Source organism: Hemitrygon akajei, chromosome 8, assembly GCF_048418815.1.
Source record: "Hemitrygon akajei chromosome 8, sHemAka1.3, whole genome shotgun sequence".
In the NCBI taxonomy this organism is placed as follows: domain Eukaryota; kingdom Metazoa; phylum Chordata; class Chondrichthyes; order Myliobatiformes; family Dasyatidae; genus Hemitrygon; species Hemitrygon akajei.
The window spans coordinates 69,740,214-69,764,003 of NC_133131.1; the positions used below are offsets into that span (position 1 = coordinate 69,740,214).

Genomic DNA, 23,790 nt, shown 5'->3' on the forward strand with positions numbered 1-23,790 from the left:
TTTAAAATGTTTTTAATTGCAGACGAGGCAACGATAGGCCAGTCCTTTTATTTGGGTTGGTTTCAAAATAATAATCAGGGAAACAATAGGAAAATAATCAGAGGAATTTGGTTTGATAAACCAGCACAGAACTGATTAAAAGCAAATCATGTTTGGCAAACTCAATTTGACTGTTTCAGTACTATAACAGAGCAGATTGATAAAGAGAGGGTGAAAGATGTTATCTCTAAGGGCTTTTAGAAGATAGTTAATGAAAGTGTGTAGTGAGATTGAGTCCCATGGGTTTGAAAGCAGGTCTGTTGGTGTGGATTTTAAGGACAATAGGTAAAAAGTAAAAGGCTGTTTTTCCAGATTGCAGAATAGTTGACTCTGCTTTTCCCTGATGGTCAGTGCTGGGGTCACTTCTATTTTTGACTTATTATTAAGTTAGACTTGCTTGCACAGGGTAAAAATGGCCAAATTTGTGAATTAGTCAGAGTTTGGAAGTGTGGTTGAACATGGAAAGGAATAAGAACGGACAGCCAGAGGACGTAAACTGCTGCGAGGCTGGACGAAATTTAACAGGGGAGTGTAAAGCATTACAGCTTGCAGTGTGAATCTGAACAGACAGTGAAGTTGGAAACGGTGAGCGGGAACAGAGGGGCACGGGCAGACCTGCGTAGAAATCCTTGAACATGGAAGGGAGGAAGAGTGTACGGTGGATTCCAGGCTTTGTCAGGGAAGGCAGAATGTGCAAAAGCAGGCCAGTTACATTGAACTTGTGCAAAGCATTGGTTAGTCCACGGCTGCAGAACTACAACCAGATTCTGGTGGTCACATTTTCAGCAGGGAGTGAGAATGCTGGAGGGAGGCCTGCAACACTCACCTGGAGTAGTTCCAGGGGTAAGAGGTCTTGTTGTATGGTTATTTTGAAGACACTAGAACCGGAGCAGAGAAGAGTGTGAAGATGTTTGATGGGGCTGTACCAGATTATGAGTGGTTGACCTAAAGGGAGGCTGCTCTCATGGCTCGAGAAACAGGGATGGCTGGGCTCAGGGGACAGAGTTTTAAAATTTAAACCAATGACGCTGAGGTGCGTGGAGAAGGGGTAGTCATGATGTGGAATTAACTGAAGATAGATTCCATCAATGTCTTCCAACTGACTGGATAGCAAGACTTTAAGTGGAGGATGTGATTGGCTAGCACTCAGTGCTAGATCCTCTCAACACCAGTGGGCTGAATGGCCTCTAATGTGTCAGTAGTTCTGATTTACTGTCGTCACTGGTGTCTTGCTCTGTATTAGATCGGGCTATTTTTCATGTTCAGAAATCTAATGGCAGAGGGCAAGAGGCTGTTCCTAACAGGAATGGTGAGGGTCCTTAATGATCAATGCCAGCTTGAGGCGTCACATTTTGAAGGTATCCTCGATGGTGGGGAGGCTGAGTCTACAACCTCTGCAGCCTCATTCAATCCTGTGCATGGGAACGTCCTTACCAGGCAGTGATGCAAATAATCATAATGCTGTTGTAGAAATATGCCAGGCTTTAGCAACATACATACTAAACCTCCTCACTCCTAATGGCATGCCCTCAACCAGCCAACCTATCTCACTCACTCCTGTACGCCTCCTTGTTATCATCTGAGATTCTGACAACAGTGTTGCCATCGGCAACTTTATAGATGGCATTTTGGTTATCACCTTGACACAGTGACACAGATTCCCTTGGTTTGGCATTTTCTCCAGATTGCACCTTGGTTTTGAGAAGAATGTACAGGATTTCGGCATGAAGTGCTCACATTTCTGAATCCAAATCCAGTTGATTACCACTTGGGAAATGTGTGATTTTTTTGGCAACAGTACATTGCAAAGACATAAAAGGACTATAAATTATAAATATAAATAAATATTGCGAAAGATGAATAACGAGGTAGTGTTCATCGGTTCAGAAATCTGATGGTGGAGGGAAGCAAGCTGTTCCTGAATCGAGTGCAGATCTTCAGGCTCCTGTCTGCCCTCGTACCTGTTTACCTTTATCGTGTGGTTAGTCAGTGTGGCTGGCACTTCGGGTCCCCAGGTGATAGCAGCTTGTGGCTCAAGTCGTACCCGCTGGGTGGCCTGACCACCCTAAAGGCAAATATGGCCCAGATTTAAAGCTAATAAACGGGTGAGTGGTGTTTCAGTGTGCAAACCACCGCACTAAGCCGACGATTGCAGTTGTCTGATCTGTACGAGATTGGACTGGAGGCAGGAAACACAGATCCTCCTCAGTCTCAGTGTCACGTTGGAGACCGGTGCACGCAGTGAGCTCGCTCAGGAGCCTCTGCCTCCTGGGACGTGCCCTCTGCTCATTACTACCATCGGGAAGGAGGTCCAAGAGCCTGAAGATTCACACACAGCAATACAGGAACAGGTTCTTCCCCTCTGCCATCGGATCTTCATGAACTTTACCCCTTTTATCAAATGATTTATTTATTTTTGTAATTCACAGTAATGTTACGTCTTTGCCCTGGACTGGTGTTGCATTCATGTTCTGTAAGGCGGTGATAATAAACTGATTCGGGTTCATTTTCAGAAATCTGTGGGTTCAAGTTCCTTCCTGAGCTGGCACTTCCCTCTGTGTATGTTGCCAGGCATGTGGGCCAAATGGCAGCTTCTCGGCACAGCATTGATGTGTTCGCTCAATTTGCCCGCTCTGGCGTGATGAAGTGAATGTAGGGTTTTGTCAACACACGAAAGGATGAAGACACTTGTGTTTCTACGTAGTCTTCAACAAACTCGGGATGTCCTGGTGTGTACTTTTTCAGTGGAAGTGAGTCAAAGACCCAAAAGGTTTTCGATCACGTTGCAGTCAGGTTTTCAGGCCCAGAACCGGTTACCTGTGACTAGGTGAAGAATATTACCTTTTGCTCATGAGCAGGTGATGTGAGGTCATTGTGCAAATACAGACCAACAAACAGGCTAGCATTAAATCGGGGGTTTGCTGGGCGGGCGTATATTGAGGGTCCAGACGGGCCTATTCTGCACTGTATCCCAGTAAAATAAAACTCAGTCATCACAGTACCATTGGGATAAACATTGTGTTTAAGTAAACACTCATTAAAAATCAGCCAATCAATACTTTCAGTGCCACAAGTTGTAAAGGTCATGTTTTCCAACTTTCACCTGATGGGGTAAGTGACGATAATTTACTGCATTGGCCATAAATCTGATTCATGTTCAATTCTTGTACAAGTATAGCCAGTGATTTGAAGTTATAAAGCAGTGAAGGGGGCTTTTCAGCCCACTAGTCCGTGCTAACCAAGGTACCCATCCAAGCCTGTCCCATTTGCCCATACCTTTTCAAAACTTTCCTGTCCACGTACCTGTATAAGTAACTTTGAAAAGTTGTTAATGTACCTGCCTCAACCACTTCCTCTATAGTTACAACAAAACAGCTCGCCGATTTATGGTGTTAAAAGTCTGTTGCGCCGCTTTTTCTGAGCTCTGTGCCCAAAGCACTCGGGTCTCCGGACACACAGCCAGCAGCCAGCTCGCTGCTTTTGATCTTCTGTGTACTCCCATGACACGTCGGGCAGTAGCACCGACCTTGAATCCGCCCGCCTCCAGAGCCATGAAAATCTGGCACCCTGAAGGTGCGCTCGACACCCAGGCCACGTCCGTGACAAATCGAAAAGCGGCCGGTCGTAAGTCCCATTTCCGCAAAGAACCGAAGTCAGCGTGATCTCCCCCAACCTTGGCGAAAAGGCTGTTTATGCCTCTCATGATTTAATGCAGCTCTGTAACATCAAACCTCATTCTCCTCTGCTCCAATGAGAAAAGTCACAGCTTGTTCTCCTTAACCAGTCACCACACACAAGATGTTGGAGAAACTCAACAGACCAGGCAGCATCTATGAGGAAAGAGTACAGTCCACATTTCGGGCCCAGACCCTTCATCAGGACTGGAGAAAAAAAGATGAGGAGTAGATTTAAAAGGTGGGAGGAAGGGAGAGAGAAAGGTGATGGGTGAAACAGTGAGGGGGACAGATGAAGTAAAGAGCTGGGAAGTTGATTGGTGCTGAGTTCCTCCAGCATTTTGTGTGTGTTGCTTGGATTTCCAGCATCTGCAGGTTTTCTCTTGTTTGCAACTTATCTGGTCCCTTGAGTCCTGGCAACATCCTCTCAAATCTCCTCTGCACTTCTCCTATCTCAATGACACCTTTCCAAAAGCAGGGTGACTGAAACTGAGCACAGTATTGTGAATGTGGTGGAACGTCTTATACAACTGCTCTGTCTATTGACCTGATGGATCTATTTTGGAAGATGCACGGTCGTGCACTTTGGTAGTAGAAATAAATGTGCAGATTATTTTCTAAATGGGGTGAAAATCCAAAAATCTGAGATACAAAGGGACTTGGGAGTTCTTGTGCAGAACACCCTCAAGGTCAACTTGCAGGTTGAGTTGGTGGTGAGGAAGGCGAATGCGATGTTAGCATTCATTTTAAGAGGTCTAGAATACAAGAGCAGGGGGTGTGATGCTGAGGTTTTGGTGAGGCCTCTCCTTAAATGTTGTGAACAGTCTTGAGCTCCTCATCTTAGAAAAGATGTGCTGGCATTGGAGAGGGTTCAGAGGAGGTTCACAAAGATGATTCCAGGAATGAAAGGGTTATCATGTGAGGAACATTTGATGGCCCTGGGTTTGTGCTCGCTAGAATTCAGAAAGATGAGGGTGATCTCATTGAAACCTTTTGATTGTTGAATGGCCTAGACAGAGTAGATGTGGAAAGGATGTTTCCCATGATGGGAGAGTCTAGGACAAGAGGACACAGCCTCAGGATAGAGGGGCACCCTTTCAAAACAGAAGTGCAAAGAAATTTCTTCAGCCAAAGGGTGGTGAATTTGTGAAATTTGTTGCCCCATGCAGGCCAGGTTGTTGGGTGTATTTAAGGCTGAGATTGATAGGTTCCTGATTGGACACAGCATCAAAGGTTACGGGGAGAAGGCCAGGAACTGGTGTTGAGGAGGAGATATTAAAAACAGATCAGCCATGATTGAATGGCGGAGCAGACTCGATGGGCCAGATGGCCTGCGGGACACATCTTAACTTGGGAGAAGGGAAAATCAATTCCAAGCAACAATACAAAGTCCAAATGAAAGAAAAATGATAACCAAGCTAAAGAAAGGAAGTTTCGTAAAGAAGTTGGTGAAGAGGTGGTTCAAAGTTTGTTCCAAGTAGTGGATATTAAGAATAGTCTTGGAGGAAAAAAAGTCAGAGGTGCTTGAGGGAATTGGTCGTAGGAGCTGGAATTAGTATTATTGTCACATGTACCAAGGTACAGTGAAAACTTTGACTTGCACACTGTCCACACAGGTCAAATCATTACACAGCACATTGAGATGGTACAAGGTAAGGCCACAGCAGAAATGCAGAATAATGTGTAACAGCTATGGCGAACGTGCAGTGCAGGTGGACAGTAAGGTGCACAGTCTTAACGAGGTAGACTGTGAGGCCAGGAGCCCAGCTTACCGTACCAGGGAGCAATCCAATAGTCTTCTAACAGTGGGGTAGAGGTGGCTCCTGAGCCTGCTGGTACGTGCTTTCAGGCTTTTGTATCTTCTGGGAGGGGAGAGAAGAGAGAATGTCTGGGGTCTTTGATTATGCTGGTTGTTTTACTGAGTCAGTAAGAAATAGAACCTGTGGAGGGGACGCCTATCAAAAGGAGTGTACAGGAAGGTACTGAGGTACAGGAGTCACAGGGCATAGATACAGACCACTTGGCCCACTAGTCCATGCCCACATTACCTGCATCTGGCCCATATCTGTCCAAGCTCTGCCCCTCCATGTACCGATCCAAGTGTTTCATACACTTACCTTTCTCAATGGCTTCCCATGGCAGCTCGTTCCTTGTAGACCCCAACCTCAGAGCCTCTGTTAATTCTTACCCCTCACCCCAACCCTGTGAGACTTTCCAACCCTGGGGAAAAGCCCATTCATGCCCCCCATCTTATTAAACCCTGAGACTGGTGGTTACAAAGAATATATGGAATGAGACTGTGAGAATTAAATGAGTTGTGTATTTCAGCTGGGGAAGGTTCTCAAATTCTCTAAGAAAGTCAGAAGAAACCATTATGTTCATTAAGTATATTCCCCCCCCCCCCCAATCCCATTATCCACTTAATTCCCTATAATCCATTCTTTCTCATGTGTCAATCATTCCTCCCCCATTCCTCCTACCATCTACTGACACTGGGGCTTACTATAGTGACAGACAGACAGACATACTTTATTGATCCCGAGGGAAATTGGGTTTCGTTACAGTCACACCAACCAAGAATAGTGTAGAAATATAGCAATATAAAACCATAAATAATTAAATAATAATAAGTTAATCATGCCAAGTAGAAATAAGTCCAGGACCAGCCTATTGGCTCAGGGTATCTGACACTCCGAGGGAGGAGTTGTAAAGTTTGATGGCCACAGGCAGGAATGACTTCCTGTGATGCTCAGTGTTACATCTCGGTGGAATGAGTCTCTGGCTGAATGTACTCTTGTGCCTAACCAGTACATTATGGAGTGGATGGGAGTCATTGTCCAAGATGGCATGCAACTTGGACAGCATCTTCTTTTCAGACACCACCGTCAGAGAGTCCAGTTCCACCCCCACAACATCACTGGCCTTACGAATGAGTTTGTTGATTCTGTTGGTGTCTGCTACCCTCAGTCTGCTGCCCCAGCACACAACAGCAAACATGATAGCACTGGCCACCACAGCCTCGTAGAATATCCTCAGCATCGTCCGGCAGTTGTTAAAGGACCTCAGTCTCCTCAGGAAATAGAGACTGCTCTGACCCTTCTTGTAGACAGCCTCAGTGTTCTTTGACCAGTCCAGTTTATTGTCCATTCGTATCCCCAGGTATTTGTAATCCTCCACTATGTCCACACTGACCCCTTGGATGGAAACAGGGGTCACCGGTGCCTTAACCCTCCTCAGATCCACCACCAGCTCCCTAGTCTTTTTCACATTAAGCTGCAGATGATTCTGCTCACACCATGTGACAAAGTTTCCCACCGTAGCCCTGTACTCAGCCTCATCTCCCTTGCTGATGCATCCAACTATGGCAGAGTCATCAGAAAACTTCTGAAGATGGCAAGACTCTGTGCTGTAGTTGAAGTCCGAGGTGTAGATGGTGAAGAGAAAGGGAGACAGGACAATCCCCTGTGGAGCCCCAGTTAGTGGACAGTTAACTTACCAACTGGCACGTTGTGGAAGGTGGAGGAAGCCCACGTGGTCACAGGAGGAGTGTGCAGTTCCCTCACAGACTGCAGAGTTGTGAACTCAGTTATCTCCATCACGGGCACTGGGACATCATCAAGGAGCCGTGCCTCGAAAAGGCGGCATCCATCATTAAGGGCCCCCATCACCCAGGACATGCCCTCTTCTCATTGCTACCATCAGGAAGGGGGTACAGAAGCCTGAAGACACGCCCTCATTGATTCAGGAACAGCTTCTTCCCCTCTGCCATTTTATTTCTGAATGCACACTGAATCCATGAACACTGCCTCACTACTTTTTATCTCATTATGTACTATATATTTAATTTAACATATGTAATACATTTATACTGACTAATTCAGTTTTTATTATAATGTATTGCAATGTATTGCTGCAGCAAAGATCACACATTTCACGACCTGTGCCAGTGATATTAACCTTGATTCCGACAGCGACCGGGGTTGGTGTCGAGCCTGGGTTGTCAGTGCTGTGAATCAGCTTCCTTGCGAGGTGCGCCACTGTGCTGGTCCGTGGGGTGGTGATTCGGCAAGCCAAGCGATCTTGCAGATAGGGACGTTGTTCTGTGGTTGAACTCGGACTATGGTGTTTCATGGGGAGAAATGTTAGACCAAGTCAATATCAGTGTACTGGCGGTGCCCAGTAGATACAAGACGTGCCACCGACTAACTGCACCACAGTTTAACACCTACGCCTCTTGACCAGCACCAGTCAAGCCCAGGATCTCAGGGTGGACAAGGTTTATGGGGTCACCGCAGCAGGTGGGTTTCCCTCCAAATTACACATTGTCCAACCTTGGAAGTGTATCATTGTGGAAATGATGCACTTCCGATCTAAACTGAGGAACTCCCAGGACCTACAGCACTGTTGGGAATCCCTTCACCAGAAGGGCCACAGTGGATAAAGGGCCCAACTTCTCAAGAGGAGCTAGGGAAGGGCAATAAATGCCATCCTTGCCAGTGATGTCCAGTTTCCAAAATGTATATATATATATGTGTGTGTGTGTGTGTGTGTGTGTGTGTGTGTGTGTGTGTGTGTGTGTGTGTGTGTGTGTGTGTGTGTGTGTGTGTGTGTGTGTGTGTGTGTGTGTGTGTGTGTGTGTGTGTGTGTGCGCGCGCGTGTGTATATATATGAGAAACATTCAGAAATAATTCTGCATCAGACATTTGTGATTTGTGCATCTACTTATTTTACGTAAGTCTAGCCCAGGAAGGCAGAGGCATTTGCTCCTACCATTGAGAAGTCTAACCCAACAACCCACGAGAGAAAGCTTCAAACGACCCACTGCTCTCATTGGAGGCAGTAAAAGATTCTCCTAGAGTTTACTTTTAAGCAGATTTATTGGGAGTCTGCATTTGGCTAAATTTGGAGGAATTTCAGGAATGCAGTGAAGTGAGGGGCACTCCCAAAACTTAGCAATTTTGCATTTTCCAGCTTCTATGGCAGAACAGTGCAGTTGTTAAAGCTTTTCACAGCCAGGAGACTTCCTGAAGCAATTTAAAATGTTTTTATTGTACTGTGTAGTAAGGTAAACAGATGTTACCATATATGTGATAAGCATCAGAATTCCCAGAACATTCCTGTTCTCTCCTGAAAAAATAACATGGGATATGAAAGAGTGATGCATGTCCAGGTGATTAAAGTAGTACTGCACTGGGAGAAGCACCTGCAATTGCTGATAGAATTGGGTTTAAATGTTCTGACCTAGGTATAAGTGATAACGTTCGCAAAGATGCCTTTGGATTTGACAAGTGTCATTTCTACAGCTCAGATAATTACCTTCTTGAATGTGCAAAGCATTTAAACTGACAGGAGAACTAGCTGAGTCATAAAAGTTTTTTTATTATTAAACAAAATATACTTTATTCAAAAATAAAATTATATACAATAAACCATTCAATGACTTATTCAATCCTTTACAACTGTTTTCATTGCTGTCTTTACATTTTCACACATTTTGCCACCCATGTGGCACTCTGTTATTCCATATTTACATACCCTTGTTTAGGGGTATCCCCCCCTGCCCCTCAACTCCCGCGGGAGAAGAACCCTAGACTGTGGTCCTTCCCCACCGGGCCCTTGCGGTGGCTGCACCGAGTTTGAGTGCGTCCCACAGCACGTACTCCTGCAGCTGAGAATGTGCCAGTTGAAAGCATTCCCCCACGGACATCTCCGTGTGCTGGTAGACCATCAAGTTTAAAAGTTGTTCCCTCTGATCACAGCTCCATTACTGTGAGGTGCCTTATGTGCTTTACCCTTCCAGGTCATGTACCTGAGGGTGCACAGTAGCGTTGTGGTTAGCACAACACTTTACAGTACCAGCGACCTGGGTTCAATTCCCACCGCTCACAAAGTTCACAGGCATACCGGATGGCAGGTTAATTGGATATTGCAAGTTATCCCACAGTTAGGCGAGGGCTAAACGGGGGATTGCCGGGCGGTGGGTATTATTGGGCTGGAGAGGCCTAATCTTGTGAGCACTGAGGTGGCTGTGTGTTACCCGTTCTCTTGACTCTGAATCATCTGCGTGCGGTACAGACCGCCTGAGATTCCAGTGTCTCCTAGCGCAGTTGCTGCAGCTTCTATACCAGAAGTCGTGATACAGTCTAGAGAGTAATAAAACCACTGAGCAAAGAAAGCTGACAGCAGAGCCGATCAGAGAGGAAAGATGCTCCTCATAGAAGAATCCTAAATCTGTATTCATTGAAGCTGTGGTGCAGAAGTGTCATGCATTCGAAAATCCTTTTTTTATTTTTTCCCGTTATACCTTTAGCCCCTTTCTAAACTTCACACTGGCAAATTAATTTTGTCTTATCTTCCTCTGCAGCAGGGTCAGGGTAGTTGGAATTTTGGTCCCTATTGTGCTTTAGAAGCAGCAGTTTATCCAAGAACCTTGCACCTCTCCAGTGTTACTGTCTTGTGCTTCCTGTTCTACACAGCGATATCTCTCAGAGAAAATACCTTCGAGGAGACCAATAGGAGTCAACCTACTTGGCTTAGCTGGAAGTCCTGACTTAAACTTGTAGTAATATCAACTGCATGATATCTAAATCCCAGATCGGACTGGCAAGACAAAGAGGCCAAATTGCAGTACTCCAGAGTCATCAGAATGAAATAGATCTGTCCAGAAGGTCAGAGAGAGAGGCAGACACTTCTTTTTAGCAAAGGTCTACATCATCTTTCAGAATCAGGCTCAGTATCACTGGCATGTCATGAAATTAGTTGTTATGCAGCACCTGTACATTGCAATACATAATGAAAACTGTAAATTACAGTAAGAAATAGGTAGTGTTCATGGGTTCAATGTTCATTCAGAAATCGGATGGCAGAGGGGAAGAAGCGGTACCTGAATCGTTGAGTGTGTGCCTTCGGGCTCCTGTACCTCCTCGCTGATGGTAGCAATGAGAAGAGGGCATGTCCTGGGTGATGGGGTCTTTAACGAAGGATGCCGCCTTGATCTTTTGCTGATCTCAATCCTTTGTAGGCCTCCATTAGTCTCGATAGACCATGGATTTGAGCCTTGGAAAGTTTCCAGGGTGCAAGCGTGGGCAAGGTTTTTTATTTATGGAAGACCGGCAGCTCAAGCTGCAAGTCTCCCCTCTCCACGCCTCTGATGTTGTCCAAGGGAAGGGCATTGGGACCCATACAGCTTGGCACCGGTGTCATCGCAGAGCAATGTGTGGTTAAGTGCCTTGCTCAAGGATACACACACAGCCTCAGCCAAGGCTCGAACCATGACCTTCCGATCACTAGACGAACGCCTTAACCATTTGGCCACGCGCCAATCCTATCCTTGCAGTAAAGACACAATGTTCAAAGTAAGCATCTGCATAGTCAACAGCGGCAGCTGACTTTCACTCAAGCCAACAGAAATATTCCTGTAAGTCTAGCCACTTAGATTGAACCTGGGCTTTTCTGCTTTTTGTTACACTTTGTGTTCAGTCGAACAGAAGGATTTGACTTCTAATGTCCTTTGAATTCTGACAGGCCGCAATGAATTGATAGCAAGATACATCAAGCTTCGGACCGGCAAAACACGCACAAGGAAGCAGGTAACGCCAATCAGGGGAAGCTTTGCTTTTGGGGCAAGAGCGGGTGGCTTGAGCTGAACCTGGCTGCTGCTTTGTGAAGGCTGGCACAGTGAACGGGTGACGGGGCAGCATGGTGGGCATGCGATAGGAGAGGAATGGCAACCATTCAGGTTTCGGTCCTGGGCTAGTACCCAGAGGCCTGGGCTACTGACATGGCAGCTGGTAGAAAGTAGATTAATTCCAGTAGTGAAATAATTCTGGAATTACAAAGGAAAACTAGTGGTGAAGAGTAATCACTAACATCTTTCACAATCTTGGTTGTGACGAGGTTAGGCACTGGGCTCATCAGTGTGGCTGACGTGTAACTGAAGATCAGCCACTTAGTGTGGGCTAGCATCAGAGATGGAGGGTAATGCTGACTTCTCAGCAATGGCCTTGTCCTCTCGATGATCAAAACTATGTTAGGATGCTGAAAGCAGACACCTAAAATATTTTTTATTAAAGAAAGAAAAGATCTTTTATAATAGATCAAGCTGTCATTCCAAGCTGAGCTGATGGGATGGAAGGTTTGTCCAAATTTTATTGCCCTCACTCCCAAAACAAATTTAATTGAGCAGACAGCCCAAGCAGGGCAGTTGCTTACCAGAAGCATAAAAGTTTCAGGCAGAGGGATGGAGTGCTCTCCATTTTTAACCCCAGATCGAGCCCGAGAGTGCAAAGCAACATCTGTCAGACTGTAACCCTAAAGTTAGAAAATTGTCCACCTTTTAAAATCAGAAGTCCGTGTGATGTTGCTCCCGGTGCCAAACAGTGCGGGTCCTGATAGTCAAGATAGGATCATTGTAGCTATCAGACAGGGCCGACGGTCAGGTCAGCAGCCTGAATGTTTAGGAATGCTTGTTTGTGGTGTACTGCCAACACACAAGGATGGCCAACGCAAACAACACGCAGAGCTAAATCTCAGACTGACCGAAAGTTAAAACAATGGACAAGAAGGCAAATTGTTGGCTAGGGAACGAGTCTCTTCAAGGACCCCATTTGAGCACCATGTTCGAAACCTCGCAGCAATGTGTTGGTTTGAGGATTTGCTATGGAAGAAAGTTATTATTTTAGTGAAGAGAGTTCAGAACAAGGAGCATAAAGTTGGAACTGGGCTCCTGAGGGCTGACATCAGGATGAACTTGTTCATCACCACAGCCCGATGCAATAGGTGAGGAAGACTTTTCTAGTTGAAGGTTTTTATACCGAGGGAAATAGAAGGAGCCAAAGCACATGGGTGCCATCTAATCTAAGAGTGGAAAGGCATTCAGGGGTTAAATGGTGTACTCTTGCTCTTACAAATGGTGGATAATGCTTCAGTACTGGAAGCTACCATTTGAAAAAGCTGCTTTTATTCTGATGTTATCCCAAAGATATTCCCGCAGCTCATCGCCCATTCCAGAGAAGAGATGGGGCTCAGGGTGAACATTAGAGAGGCAACAGTGTAGTGAAACAGGTCATGCTAAGCGTGACGGGAAACATGTACAAGGAATGTGGATGAGGCACACGCAGATAGGATGAGCTTACATGGGCTGAAGGAACTTTTCCCCCTGCCTTATGACTCTTTAAAAAGCACCCACAACCAACCTGGTAAATTTTATAAAGACAAAGTTAAAGGCTCCAACTGAATAAAACATATGGCATGAACTGCAGGCACAAATAGTGACCAATCATAAGTACAAGAGATTCTGCAGATGCTGGAAATCCAGAGCAACGCACACAAAATGCCGGAGGAACTCAGTAGGTCAATGGAAAAGAGTAAACAGTCGACGCTTCAGGCCGAGACTCTTCTTCAGGACTGGAAAGGAAGGGGGAAAGGTGCCAGAATTAAAAAAAAGATTGGTGGGGGGAAGGTGAAGGAGGACAGGCTAGAAGGTGATAGGTCAAGCCTGATGGGTGGGGAAGGGGTTGATGAAGTAAGAAGCTGTGAGATGATAGGTGGAAAAGTTATAGGGCTAGAGAAAAATCAATCTGATAAGGAGAGGAGGGTAGACCATAGGAGAACCAGGAGGAGGGGCACCAGGGGTGGTGATAGGCAAGTGAGGAGAAGAGCTAAGAGACCAGAGTGGGAAATATAAAGAGGAAAGGAGGAGGGAGCAAAAAAACAGAAGGATAAATCAGTGCCCATGCCATCAGGTTGGAGGCTCCCTAGGTGGAGTGAGGTGATGCTCCTCAACCTGAGAGTGGCCTCGTCATGGCAGAAGAGGAAGCCATGTTGGAACAGGAATGGGAATAAGAATTAAAGTGGCTGGCCACTGGCAAATTCTGATTTTCTTTGTGAATGGAGCGGAGGTCCACCAATTTACATCAGGTCTCACCAATGTAGAAGGGGCTGGATTGGGAGCACGTGATACAGTAGATGACTCCCAACAGAATCGCATGTGAAATGCTGTACCTGCCCATACACCTCCTCCCTCACTTGGAAGGACTGGGGACTTGAGTGGAGGTGAGGGAGGAGGTGAATGGGCACGTGTAGCATTTCTGTCACTTGCATGGAGATGTGCCAGGAGGGAGATTACTGGGGAGAGATGAGTGGACAAGGGAATCTCAGTGGAGCCATCCCTGTGGGAAGCGGAGAGTGGGTGGGGAGGTGAAGTTGTTCGATGATAGAATCCCATTGAAGATGGCAGAAGTGGTGCAGAATGATACGTTGGATGTGGTGGCTCATGGAAGTGGCAGGTGAAGACGAGGAGCTCTATCCCTGTTAAGACAGCGGGAGAATGGGGTGAGCACAGATGTCTAGGAAATGGAGCAAATGCAGGCGGAGAATGGGAAGCCTCTCCTTTGAAGAAAGAGGACCTCTCTCATGTCCTGGAGAGGAAAGCCTCATCCTGGAAACAGATGTGGCAGAGACAAAGGAACAGAGAAAAGGGCATTTTTACAGGAGACAGGGTGGAATGAGGTAGAGTCAACTTAGCTGTGGGAGTCAATAGGTTTATAAAAGGTGTCAGTAGAGAGTTTGTCTCCAGAGATCGAGACAGGGGAGAGAGGTATCAGAAATGGACCAAATGAACTTAAGTGCAGGGTGGAAGTTGGAAGCAAAGTTACAAATGCAGTGATCTAACAGCATTGCAGAGACCTGCTTGGAAAACTACCAAAGCAATTTGAATAATTTGAGTTCAAAAAAGGAGTATTCCAGGATTCAGGAACTGTTCTCTAGATAAAAGGTAACCAGGAAAGAAATGGGAAAAGACCTTGGCTCTTAAATCAGGAGTAAGAAGCAATATGAGTACGGAGATAAAAGGAAAGAAGTAATTGGTGGGTTTAGTCTTCAGGTTCCTCAGCAGTGAAATATCATTGGACAGAGCATCAAATAAGAAATTAGGGACTTTTCAGAAAGATAATACAATAGTCATGGACAGCTTTAATCTCCATATGGATTGGGCTGAATAAATCAACAAAGATAGTTTGGAGGACACATTCAAGCCAGTTCCCTATGAAAGTAGCTTGTGGGACCAATCAGTGAGTAGCTTATTTTATATTGGCTCATTGTGTTATCAGCTGAGATTAATCAATAATTGGATTGTCAAAATTCAAAGGAGTGTCACAAACTCTTAAAGTTTCAGATTCATTTTGGAACTAGGGCCTTAAACTTAAATATGGCAATTATTGAGTTATGATGGATGTTTCAGCCACAGTGGCTGGGGAAAATGGATTGAAAAGTAAGGAGATAAGTACTTGGAGCTATTTACAGAAATATTTGATTATCTCGACAAGGATACATATCATTGAGCAATGAAAGATGTGAAAGGAAACCCATGTGTGTCCACGAAAATGAAGAATAGTTTGAGATTGAAAGTAAGTGCTTAATAAAAGTACAGGTTGGCCTGAAGATTGGAGAAGATATCAGTAACTGTGGAAGATATTGGGGAAGAAGGGGAGACATAGTACCTGGGAGTGAATTATGAAAGAATATGAAGACAGATTGTAAGACATTAGGCCATTTAAAAAACTTACATGGATCAAAGAAAAATGGAGAGTTTTGTGGGAAGGAATGGTTAGATTGATCTTAGAATAAGTTAAAAAGTTAGCACAAGATCATGGGCTGAATGGCCTGTACTGTGCTGTACTCTATGTTCTATTATCTACAAGTTCACAAAAAGGAATAGAATAACATAAGTATATGCTGAATAGTGAGTAGAAAATAACAAACAATTAAAGAATTATCGTGAGTCTAATTGTTTATGTTCTTTGGCTAAGATATGCTGTTAGTGGTAGAATGGGAGAGAGGAAATTTACTCAGTCACTACTACTACAGAGAAACAACGTTAACTAAATGAATATGACTAAAAAATGACAGATTCCAGAAGAAAGGGTTTTAAAAGAAAGTGCTGCAGAGATGATAGATGCATTCCTTGTGATCTTTCAAAGTTTCCCAGATTCTAGAAAGCATGGAGTTTCCAGCTTTCTGGAAAAGTAACTGTATTAGTCAGGAATAGAGGAAGCTTTGAAACGAGCTATAATCAGTTGGTATAAAATCTGTCATTTGGCAAAGGCATTTCATTACACAGAAGTTGTAGCAGAATACTTGGAATTTCACAATGTAATTAGGCAGAATTGGCATGTTTTTATAATACGGATGATCGTGGGCAAGTTTACTCCCATTCTTTAAGAATAAAATAAGCAAGAGTGGACAATGAGCAATCAGTGGATGAAGGATATTGCATTTCCAAGAATTACTTAATGAGATGACATCTGTAATCAATAGCTTTCGGTGAGACCTGGGAGTTGGGCAAGAGTCACAGAAATGGCAAACAGCTGCTATTAGTCTTTAGAGCTGGGGTCCACCAGACCCCTCGGTTAATGGTAGGGGTCTGTGGCATAAAAAGGGTTGGGAATCCCTGGTTCAGAGGGTTAGCCTTTATCGTAACAGAGAGGTGGAATGCAAAAGTAAGGAAGTCTTGCTACAACTTGACCAAGTTGTAGATTGTTTTCGTCCCTTTTGCTGTAAGGAAGTGTAGAGAAGATTGTTTGCTGTGGTGGATCGAACTACAGTTGAGGTAAAACTGAGAAATTTGTGCCTGTATTCTCATTTATGAAATAATGATAAGACTCTGAGCAGCCTCTTCAAAGCAGATCGCATGAGGGTATTTCTCAGGTGGGAAACCGTAAGCTAGGGATTGTAGCCTGAGGATGGTGGGGTTTCCATACGACTGTGATTCTAAAGATTGCTCAGCTTCAGACAGCTTGGGACTGAGTCATTAATTATATACAAGGCTATGATAGATTTCTGGGCCAGAGGGGAACTGAAGGTTATTGAATTGAGGCCAACAGTCAGAGTAACTGTGATCTCACTGAACAGCAGAACAGGCTTGAGGGGCCATATAGCCTGTCTCATTTCATGCAATAAATGTACATGATGGTACATGCATTAATTTGGCATGTTTTGGAGTCACTTAAGATGTTTTGCTTGCTGTCAACTGTGCTGATCCAGCATGTAGATCTCACTGAATTATCTAGTCTTGGTTAGAGATTCCAAATTAGATCAGATTGTGCAGATTCCTGGAGTTAAAGGAGTTTGTCTTCTGAGTATTCCATCCGCTTCTGAGAGTGGGAGGAAGAGGAATCATTGCTTCTGGGATCTGTCGGCAGGACATCTCACTGCTTACTTAGTGTGACAAAAACAACAATGTTCCCTTGCTCCATAAACCCCAGGGCCACCAGCACAGGTGTTTGAAGGTATTCCTGCAGGTCATTAGTCACCCACATTCATCTCCCACTTTGGAAAACAAACAGACCATCCCCACTACCCAATGTGTTTTCCAAAGAAATTCTACCTGATGTGTAAAAATATTTACTTAATTATTTTTTATTATTTTTAAAATCTCTTTGCTCTAGCTGAGAATAATTTCACAGAGGAAAGAAGGGTTGGATATTAGATATCGTTACTAGTCACTTTGACAAGTTGAGAGTTAACACAGTGGTCTGACCAGCACGGCACTACTTTGTTGCATTTGTTGGAGGGAGTCAGCTGAGACCAAGGATAAGATAGCTGATTTCCCAGATGAAGTAAATACTGCTGTTTGGGCATTTGGGAGAGGAGGTCAGAGACAGCTTGCTCACAGCCTCAGCTGACTTCAGATTGATGGCCTGCAACCTTATGTCAGCTCATCAGTCGAGTGAGGAATCTGTTCCATGGCCATTTGGAATCCTTTATTCGAGCAGGCACCTGTTCAAAGCCTCCAGCATCCACCTTCTCAAACCACTATTTCACTGACATATGGCTGGTTAGCAAACTACAAACATGATGGTGGTTCAGGTTAGTCATAGGGAGATTAAAATCTCCTGTTATGATTCATCAAACAAATTCAAGTCTCTGACTTTAGTCACAGAGTGCTGGAAATACTCAGCTGGTGAGGCAGCATCTGAGATGAAGAGTTACTAATTCAAGTCAATTGCCTTTCATCACACCTCACTTCGTTACTGGACCATATCATTTCCCTATGTTCAATATTTTTTTAAAAATTCAAATCTCAATAAATATTTCTTAATTGATAAGTATCACTTCCAACGTGTTGCTGAGGAGTGCTCATGCCTTATGGGCAATACAGAAGGATTTCATATTCGACGAAAGACAAAAGCTGGTGATATTCAGCAGGTCAGGCAGCATCTGTGGAGGGAGAGAGATACGGAATTAAAGTTTCAGGTCATTTTTAGCAGGAGTGTGATTGCAGTAAATGGTGTGCATGTGCACTCAATGGTCGATATTGGGCACAGCAGGTCGAAGGGCCGCAGTATTCTTAAGAACAATTCAATTGTTTTTACATGGGACCCCTGTTACCATCAAAGGTTTGTTATTGGTTGCCATAGTAACAAATCCCAAAACTGCTTTTCCAAAACAATTTTTAAAAAAATCTGAGGGATATTGGCTGCCAGGAAAAACAAGATGGCTTTCAATTGCATGGCTGTGTGCAGCTGTAGAGCTCTGTGGGCATGGGGTAAGGCTGAGGCTGGTGTTGGAAGGCCTGGCTCTGCATGCCTGAACTAATTGACTAATAATGTAATCACTGTGTACAGTAGTGACAGAAGCATTGCCTTTCATTTGTGTTTTTTGTCTTCAAATTATCTCGTCAACATAGGTGTCTAGTCACATACAGGTGTTAGCCAGGAAGAAAGTTCGAGAGTACCAAGCAAGCATCAAGGTATGTGCAGCCGGCATGAATCCGGGGGACGTTCATCTCCATGGTTACAGGCTCTTCTTTTTCTTCCCCTTTGCTCTTTCCTGCAGGTGTCTAGTCATATGCAGGTTCTTGCCCGAAGGAAAGCTCGTGAGATTCAGTCCAAGCTAAAGGTATGCGCTTCTCTGCTATGGCCTTGTGTTTGGCTGCTGGCTGAGGCTGAACAGCAGGTCTAGGGAGTTCTGATAACACCACCCTCAAATCCAGTTCCCTTTTTAAGTCGACCCACATGCCTCATCGAATCACACAGCCACAGGCCCTTCAAGCCACCATAACCGTGTCAACTAGCAACCGCCTGTCTCTACTAGCCCCAGCACTTCTTCCATAACCTCTTATGCGTAAACAATTCAAGTATTCACTTTTCATTGTCAGCGAGAGTGGCGGCCTGCATCAGCTATTGAGGCACCGTATTTCAATTTACAGCCACCCTCTGGGTAAAGAAGACCTTCCTCAACTCCCTCTTCACTCCCAACTCTGAAACCAAGTCCTCTTGTTTTAGACAGCTCTTTGAGGAATGTGGATGGTTTCAATGGCACAGGCAGTGAAGTTTGCATTAAATGTTCTCTCCATCTTCCCGAGACACAAACTGACATAGCTCAGCAGTAAAACAAAAGCCCTGGACCTCTCAGCGGATTGCCGTTTAGGACCCTCCAGCTCATTTGACACGTCCTTCTGGGGGAGATCCTGCTGGAGCTTCGGAAGCTGTCTCGCTTTGATCTAAATATCACGTCGTGTTTCCACGTTGGAGAATGCAGGCCCTGCTACAGGTGATGGGTAATCTGAAGCAGTTTACCAGACTGTAGGTTTAACAAGAGAGCCAGAAATGTCCTCCCACCGTCTCGGTGATGCAGACCACAGCCGGAATGTCGTGATTCAGCCAACATGATGCCATTCTTGAGCAAATTGGGCTAAAGTTCTGCATTTGTCTCAGAGCTCCCCTTGTGTAAGTAGAGCACATCCAAACACTTATCCTCCTTTCTCAACGTGTATCCCAACTCTCCCCATTAAACTACAGGGGAGCTCTAGGATTCAGAGCCTGGCATACCACCAGGTTGGTGATACCTTGGACTACAGGAATATATCTCTGTCATATCATCACATCAGTTTAAGATCAGTACATGTAGATCAGATGAGAACATGGCCCGTTTACTGATTTGTGTAGCAGGGTGACGAAATTTTGAGGAGAACGTGACTCTAGTGGGAAAAAAAAAGACAATGTCGGAGCCACTAAGTTGGCCAGATGAACACATGGATCCAAACTATACCTGTTAGTTCTTATGTGGCCACAAGCTATTCCAGTCCTTCAATGTCCCAAATCAAAATGGACAAATCCATTTGCTCAGAGAGAAAAAAAAGTAGGGACAATTGCCAATTAGTTTGGTCCCAGGCCTGGTCTCTTCATCCTGGGAGTTCTGAAAGGACAGAGAGGGAATATCCATTTGGAATGGCTAAAATTAAGGAATATAAACACAAAGTAATTGGTAATACAGTATGTTCAGGAGAAACATTACCCAGAGAGGATTCAGAATGTGGAACTTGCCATGCTTATACTGAATTACACTGATGGGTTCAAGGAGAACCTTATTAAGCACATTACAATGAAAAGGGATCCTATAAGGTTGGAGAAGGCTCATGCGAGGGATAAACCCCGCAAAGTTGAGTTACGTGGCGTGATGTGTGTCGGTGTTAAGCACCCACCATTCAGCTCTGGCTGCAACATTAGTTCAGCCCCAAAAAATAGGGGAGAATTTGTGTTCCCCAACTGAGACCAAACTGAGAGTTAGGTATTGGAGAAACATACAAGAAAAAATATTGTCCATAGTGTATTACCATTGCAAACCTACTTGCCCCTAGTTTACTCATTCCAGGGAGCGTGGAGATGCTGTATGAAAAGTCAAATTAATGACTTAGTGGAGGATATTGCTAACCCACTGAGAATTCTGAACAAGGCACAGTTCTCAGAGATCCTTGTCTGATAATCTTGACAGCTGAAAAATCCTTCCTTGATCCTGGTATTAGAGCCCAGCGCTAAGCCTACAGTAGCTGGACAGCCAGTGCAACGCTTCTCCAAAACGAACGCAATGGATCTTGTGGCTGCCCTTCCCATTTCAGTGAACTGATGACAGACGTGGAGCTTGGAACATCCCAGGAGGGAGGGTTCTTCTGCTGGACCCTGACCAAAATCAACTCCCAACTCCCTGCAAGTGCATGAGTAACCAAATTTGCATCAGTCATCCTTTCCTTGAACGTCCCACGGTGTTATCAGAACTCTGCTATACTTCAGATTCAGCTCTCAGCTTCTCTCTGGCTAATAACAGTGACTTTTTCTTTAAATTTGGCTTTGTGGCAGTGTGCAGTGAAATTGCCAACTAACCAGCTGCCTGTGCTTTGTAAACTAACCTCTCCCCACTCTGCAGGTGTAAGGCTACCAGAGGTTTGCTTGCATGCCTTGTAGCTAGCTCCCTCGCAATAGGTTTTCTCTCTGCTTGGTTCTTTCTCACTAGACAGAGGTCTGTGTTGAGATCTCCTACAAGTCTGACCTCCAGTTTGTAACCTGAATCTGTACTAAAGGTTTCATCTATGACCGCGTGACTGTATAGAGAGACCACTGTTGTCCCTCGCCCAATATATGAAACATTTTGATATTACGTGGGGGCGGAGGAGGGGGGAGAGGAGAAGAGATGATCTAATGTATAGGAGTTGGCAAGGAGCAATTCTTGCTTCAGCCGGGGAAATCCAGGCTAAGGAGTATCCAGCAAAAGAAAATGTGGGGAAATTGTTGTGTTTTTGGAATCAAATGTGTTGCTCCTGAAGATGAATGAAGCAGAAGAGGAATGCTCAGGGGAAAGGGATGATATGAGATCAGGGGAAGGCATTGAAAAAGATGTGGATTAAATGATTGGTTGTCTGAGCAAAATTAATCTGCAGGGATCATTAAACAGTGAATCTTCCCACTCTCCTGCTCCCTTAGTCTAACCTTCCACTTTCTTAACATTTCTTACCCTTACAGTTGTACATCTAGGTACCCAGCATTGGCCCAGTCCCTTGGCACAGTAGTTCCCAAGCTCAGCAGTCCCTATTTGGTTGGGGAGGGAGGGTTTGAGAATGAGAACAGAGACCTGTATCTGCATTCATTTATGTGCTACCACGAGTTACTGTTCCCAGTTAACTGCAGCAATCTCTGGCACAGCAGTGTTTCCACAGGCACTGTGGAACTTTCCAGCTGGCCTTCGAGTGTTCTGTCTGGTGGTCGCTTTGCTAACGGTGGGAAGGGAATGGGGAGAGGAGAGCTAACTTTATCAAGAACCCACCAGAAGGAAACTCTTATTTAACCAGGATCCTTTAGTCATACAAGGGGAGGGAGGGGAGAAATATGAAGATGAAATTCAGTTTACAAAGTTGACCAGAGCCACAAAACACAGACTTTTTGTTTAAACTCTGTTACGAGAGGTTGGTGTAGACTCCAGGCTCCAGAAATAATCGTTACCATGTGCAACCCGAGACTATTCAAGTGGAGGTTGGTTATTTTTCCAATTTAGAGTGATTTGGGGAGTAATTGGAACTCTGCACCTAGCAGTACTGTGGAAATAACTTCACCATGCAGAGTGCCACGGTTCAAGAGCAAGGCCCACCATCACCTTTAAAAGGCAATTAGATTTGGGTCATAAATGTCTGTAACTCGAGATAATTTCCCCCACAAAATGGAGTGAACTTCATTACAGCACTCTCCTTGTATCATTTAGGAGTGATTACAGGAGAACCTAGTCAGTTGTAGACCCATGGATTTGTTAGCTACAGAAAGAGGCCACTCACTCCATTGAGTTATGCTAGCTCTCTGTGCAGCAGTCCCATTTCTCCCCTCTGTCCCAGTAGCCCTGGTGCCTATACAACTTCCTTTAGAAATCACTGATAGTCTTTGATTCCAGTACTTCCAGCAGGCAGTAGCTTCTAGGGTCATTAACCCTCACTACATAACAAAAAAAATCTTCCTACGTGCCCCAAATCTGTGGCCAGAACAGGATCTTTACAAACTTTCAGCATAACTACTCTGCCGTTGCACACACATCCGGGATTCCATAGGCTTTACCGATCGCTCTTCCAATAGTTTCAGTCACAAGTTAAGTTAATTTTTTAAATCAACTTCCAAATTCTTCCATTTCTTCACAATCTTTAGAACTATATTGTTAAGTCTGTGTTGTATTTTGCAAAGTACATCACCTCACACATCAGCACTTCTAAATTTCATCTGCCAACCTGTTGCAAATTATAAATGTCATCCTTAATGCTTCACTAAGCCCCACTCCCCAGGTTTGCTAGCATTGGCACATTCTCAATATTCTACTTAAATGTATGAGAAACATTTGTATGAGGTGGTCTTAGCACAAAGGTTTTGCCTACAATCATCTGGTCTTAAACACCTTAGGGTTTTATGTCCTTGCAACATTTATCTGAACTGACGCAGACCCACCTGTCCAATGAGGCTGTTGTTAACCAACCTCTAACATATCAAAAATGTTTTATAATTCATTGCCAAACACGAGGAAACCTGCAGATGCTGGAAATTCAAGCAACACACACAAAATGCTGGTGGAACGCAGCAGACCAGGCAGCATCTATAGGGAGAAGCGCTGTCGACGTTTCGGGCCGAGACCCTTCGTCCTGACCCTTCTCCCTATAGATGCTGCCTGGTCTGCTGCGTTCCACCAGCATTTTGTGTGTGTTGTTATAATTCATTGCATTCTGTTCATTAAGCTTTTAACTTCATCAAAGTTACAAATAGGTTGATCATACATGGCCTGTCTGTAGCCCATCAGTTCTAGATATCTTTAATTAATTAATTCACCCCTCTCTAAAGTATTTTTTCCTCCATTTATTAAGCTGACCAGCCTGCAGTTGCAGTGAATGTCCTTGTATCTTCCCACGAACAGAGATGCCACTTTATTACTTTCCTGTCTTCTGGTACCTTCACCCTATCAAACGAAGATTGGAAGTCTCTTCCACTCTCTGCATTCCAGCCTCTCTCACCAGTGCAGGATCCACCTTATCAGTTCATGTTATTCTAAATGTATGCTGGCTATCAATTTCTACCCATCTACCTCTACCATCTCCACTTCGTATCAGAGTGCATTTGCCTAACTGGGACAGATATAAAGGAGTGGACGGTCCATGTCAATCAAATTTTCAGGCTGGTGGAGGAGGGAGCGATCTGGGGAATAAAAAGCTGTCACCAGCCTCCATTTCTCCAATTTCTCTGCTGCCAATTCTTCAACTGTTTAAACCATCTCCATGTCA

At 44.6% G+C, this 23,790-nt stretch overlaps 1 protein-coding gene across 11 annotated transcripts in view; it reads left to right on the forward strand.

Moving 5' to 3' along the window:
• LOC140731963 (transcriptional enhancer factor TEF-5-like) overlaps positions 1 to 23,790 on the forward strand; it is a 295,063-nt gene that overhangs the window by 176,456 nt on the left and 94,817 nt on the right. For 8 of the 11 annotated variants that reach the window (XM_073053977.1, XM_073053987.1, XM_073053978.1 and 5 more), the window contains 3 exons: positions 11,238 to 11,302; positions 18,400 to 18,462; positions 18,549 to 18,611. In XM_073053977.1, coding sequence (XP_072910078.1) covers positions 11,238 to 11,302; positions 18,400 to 18,462; positions 18,549 to 18,611 — 191 coding nt within the window. The remainder of the gene's footprint in view (positions 1 to 11,237; positions 11,303 to 18,399; positions 18,463 to 18,548; positions 18,612 to 23,790) is intronic. The other 3 variants (XM_073053985.1, XM_073053988.1, XM_073053984.1) reach the window with 2 other exon arrangements.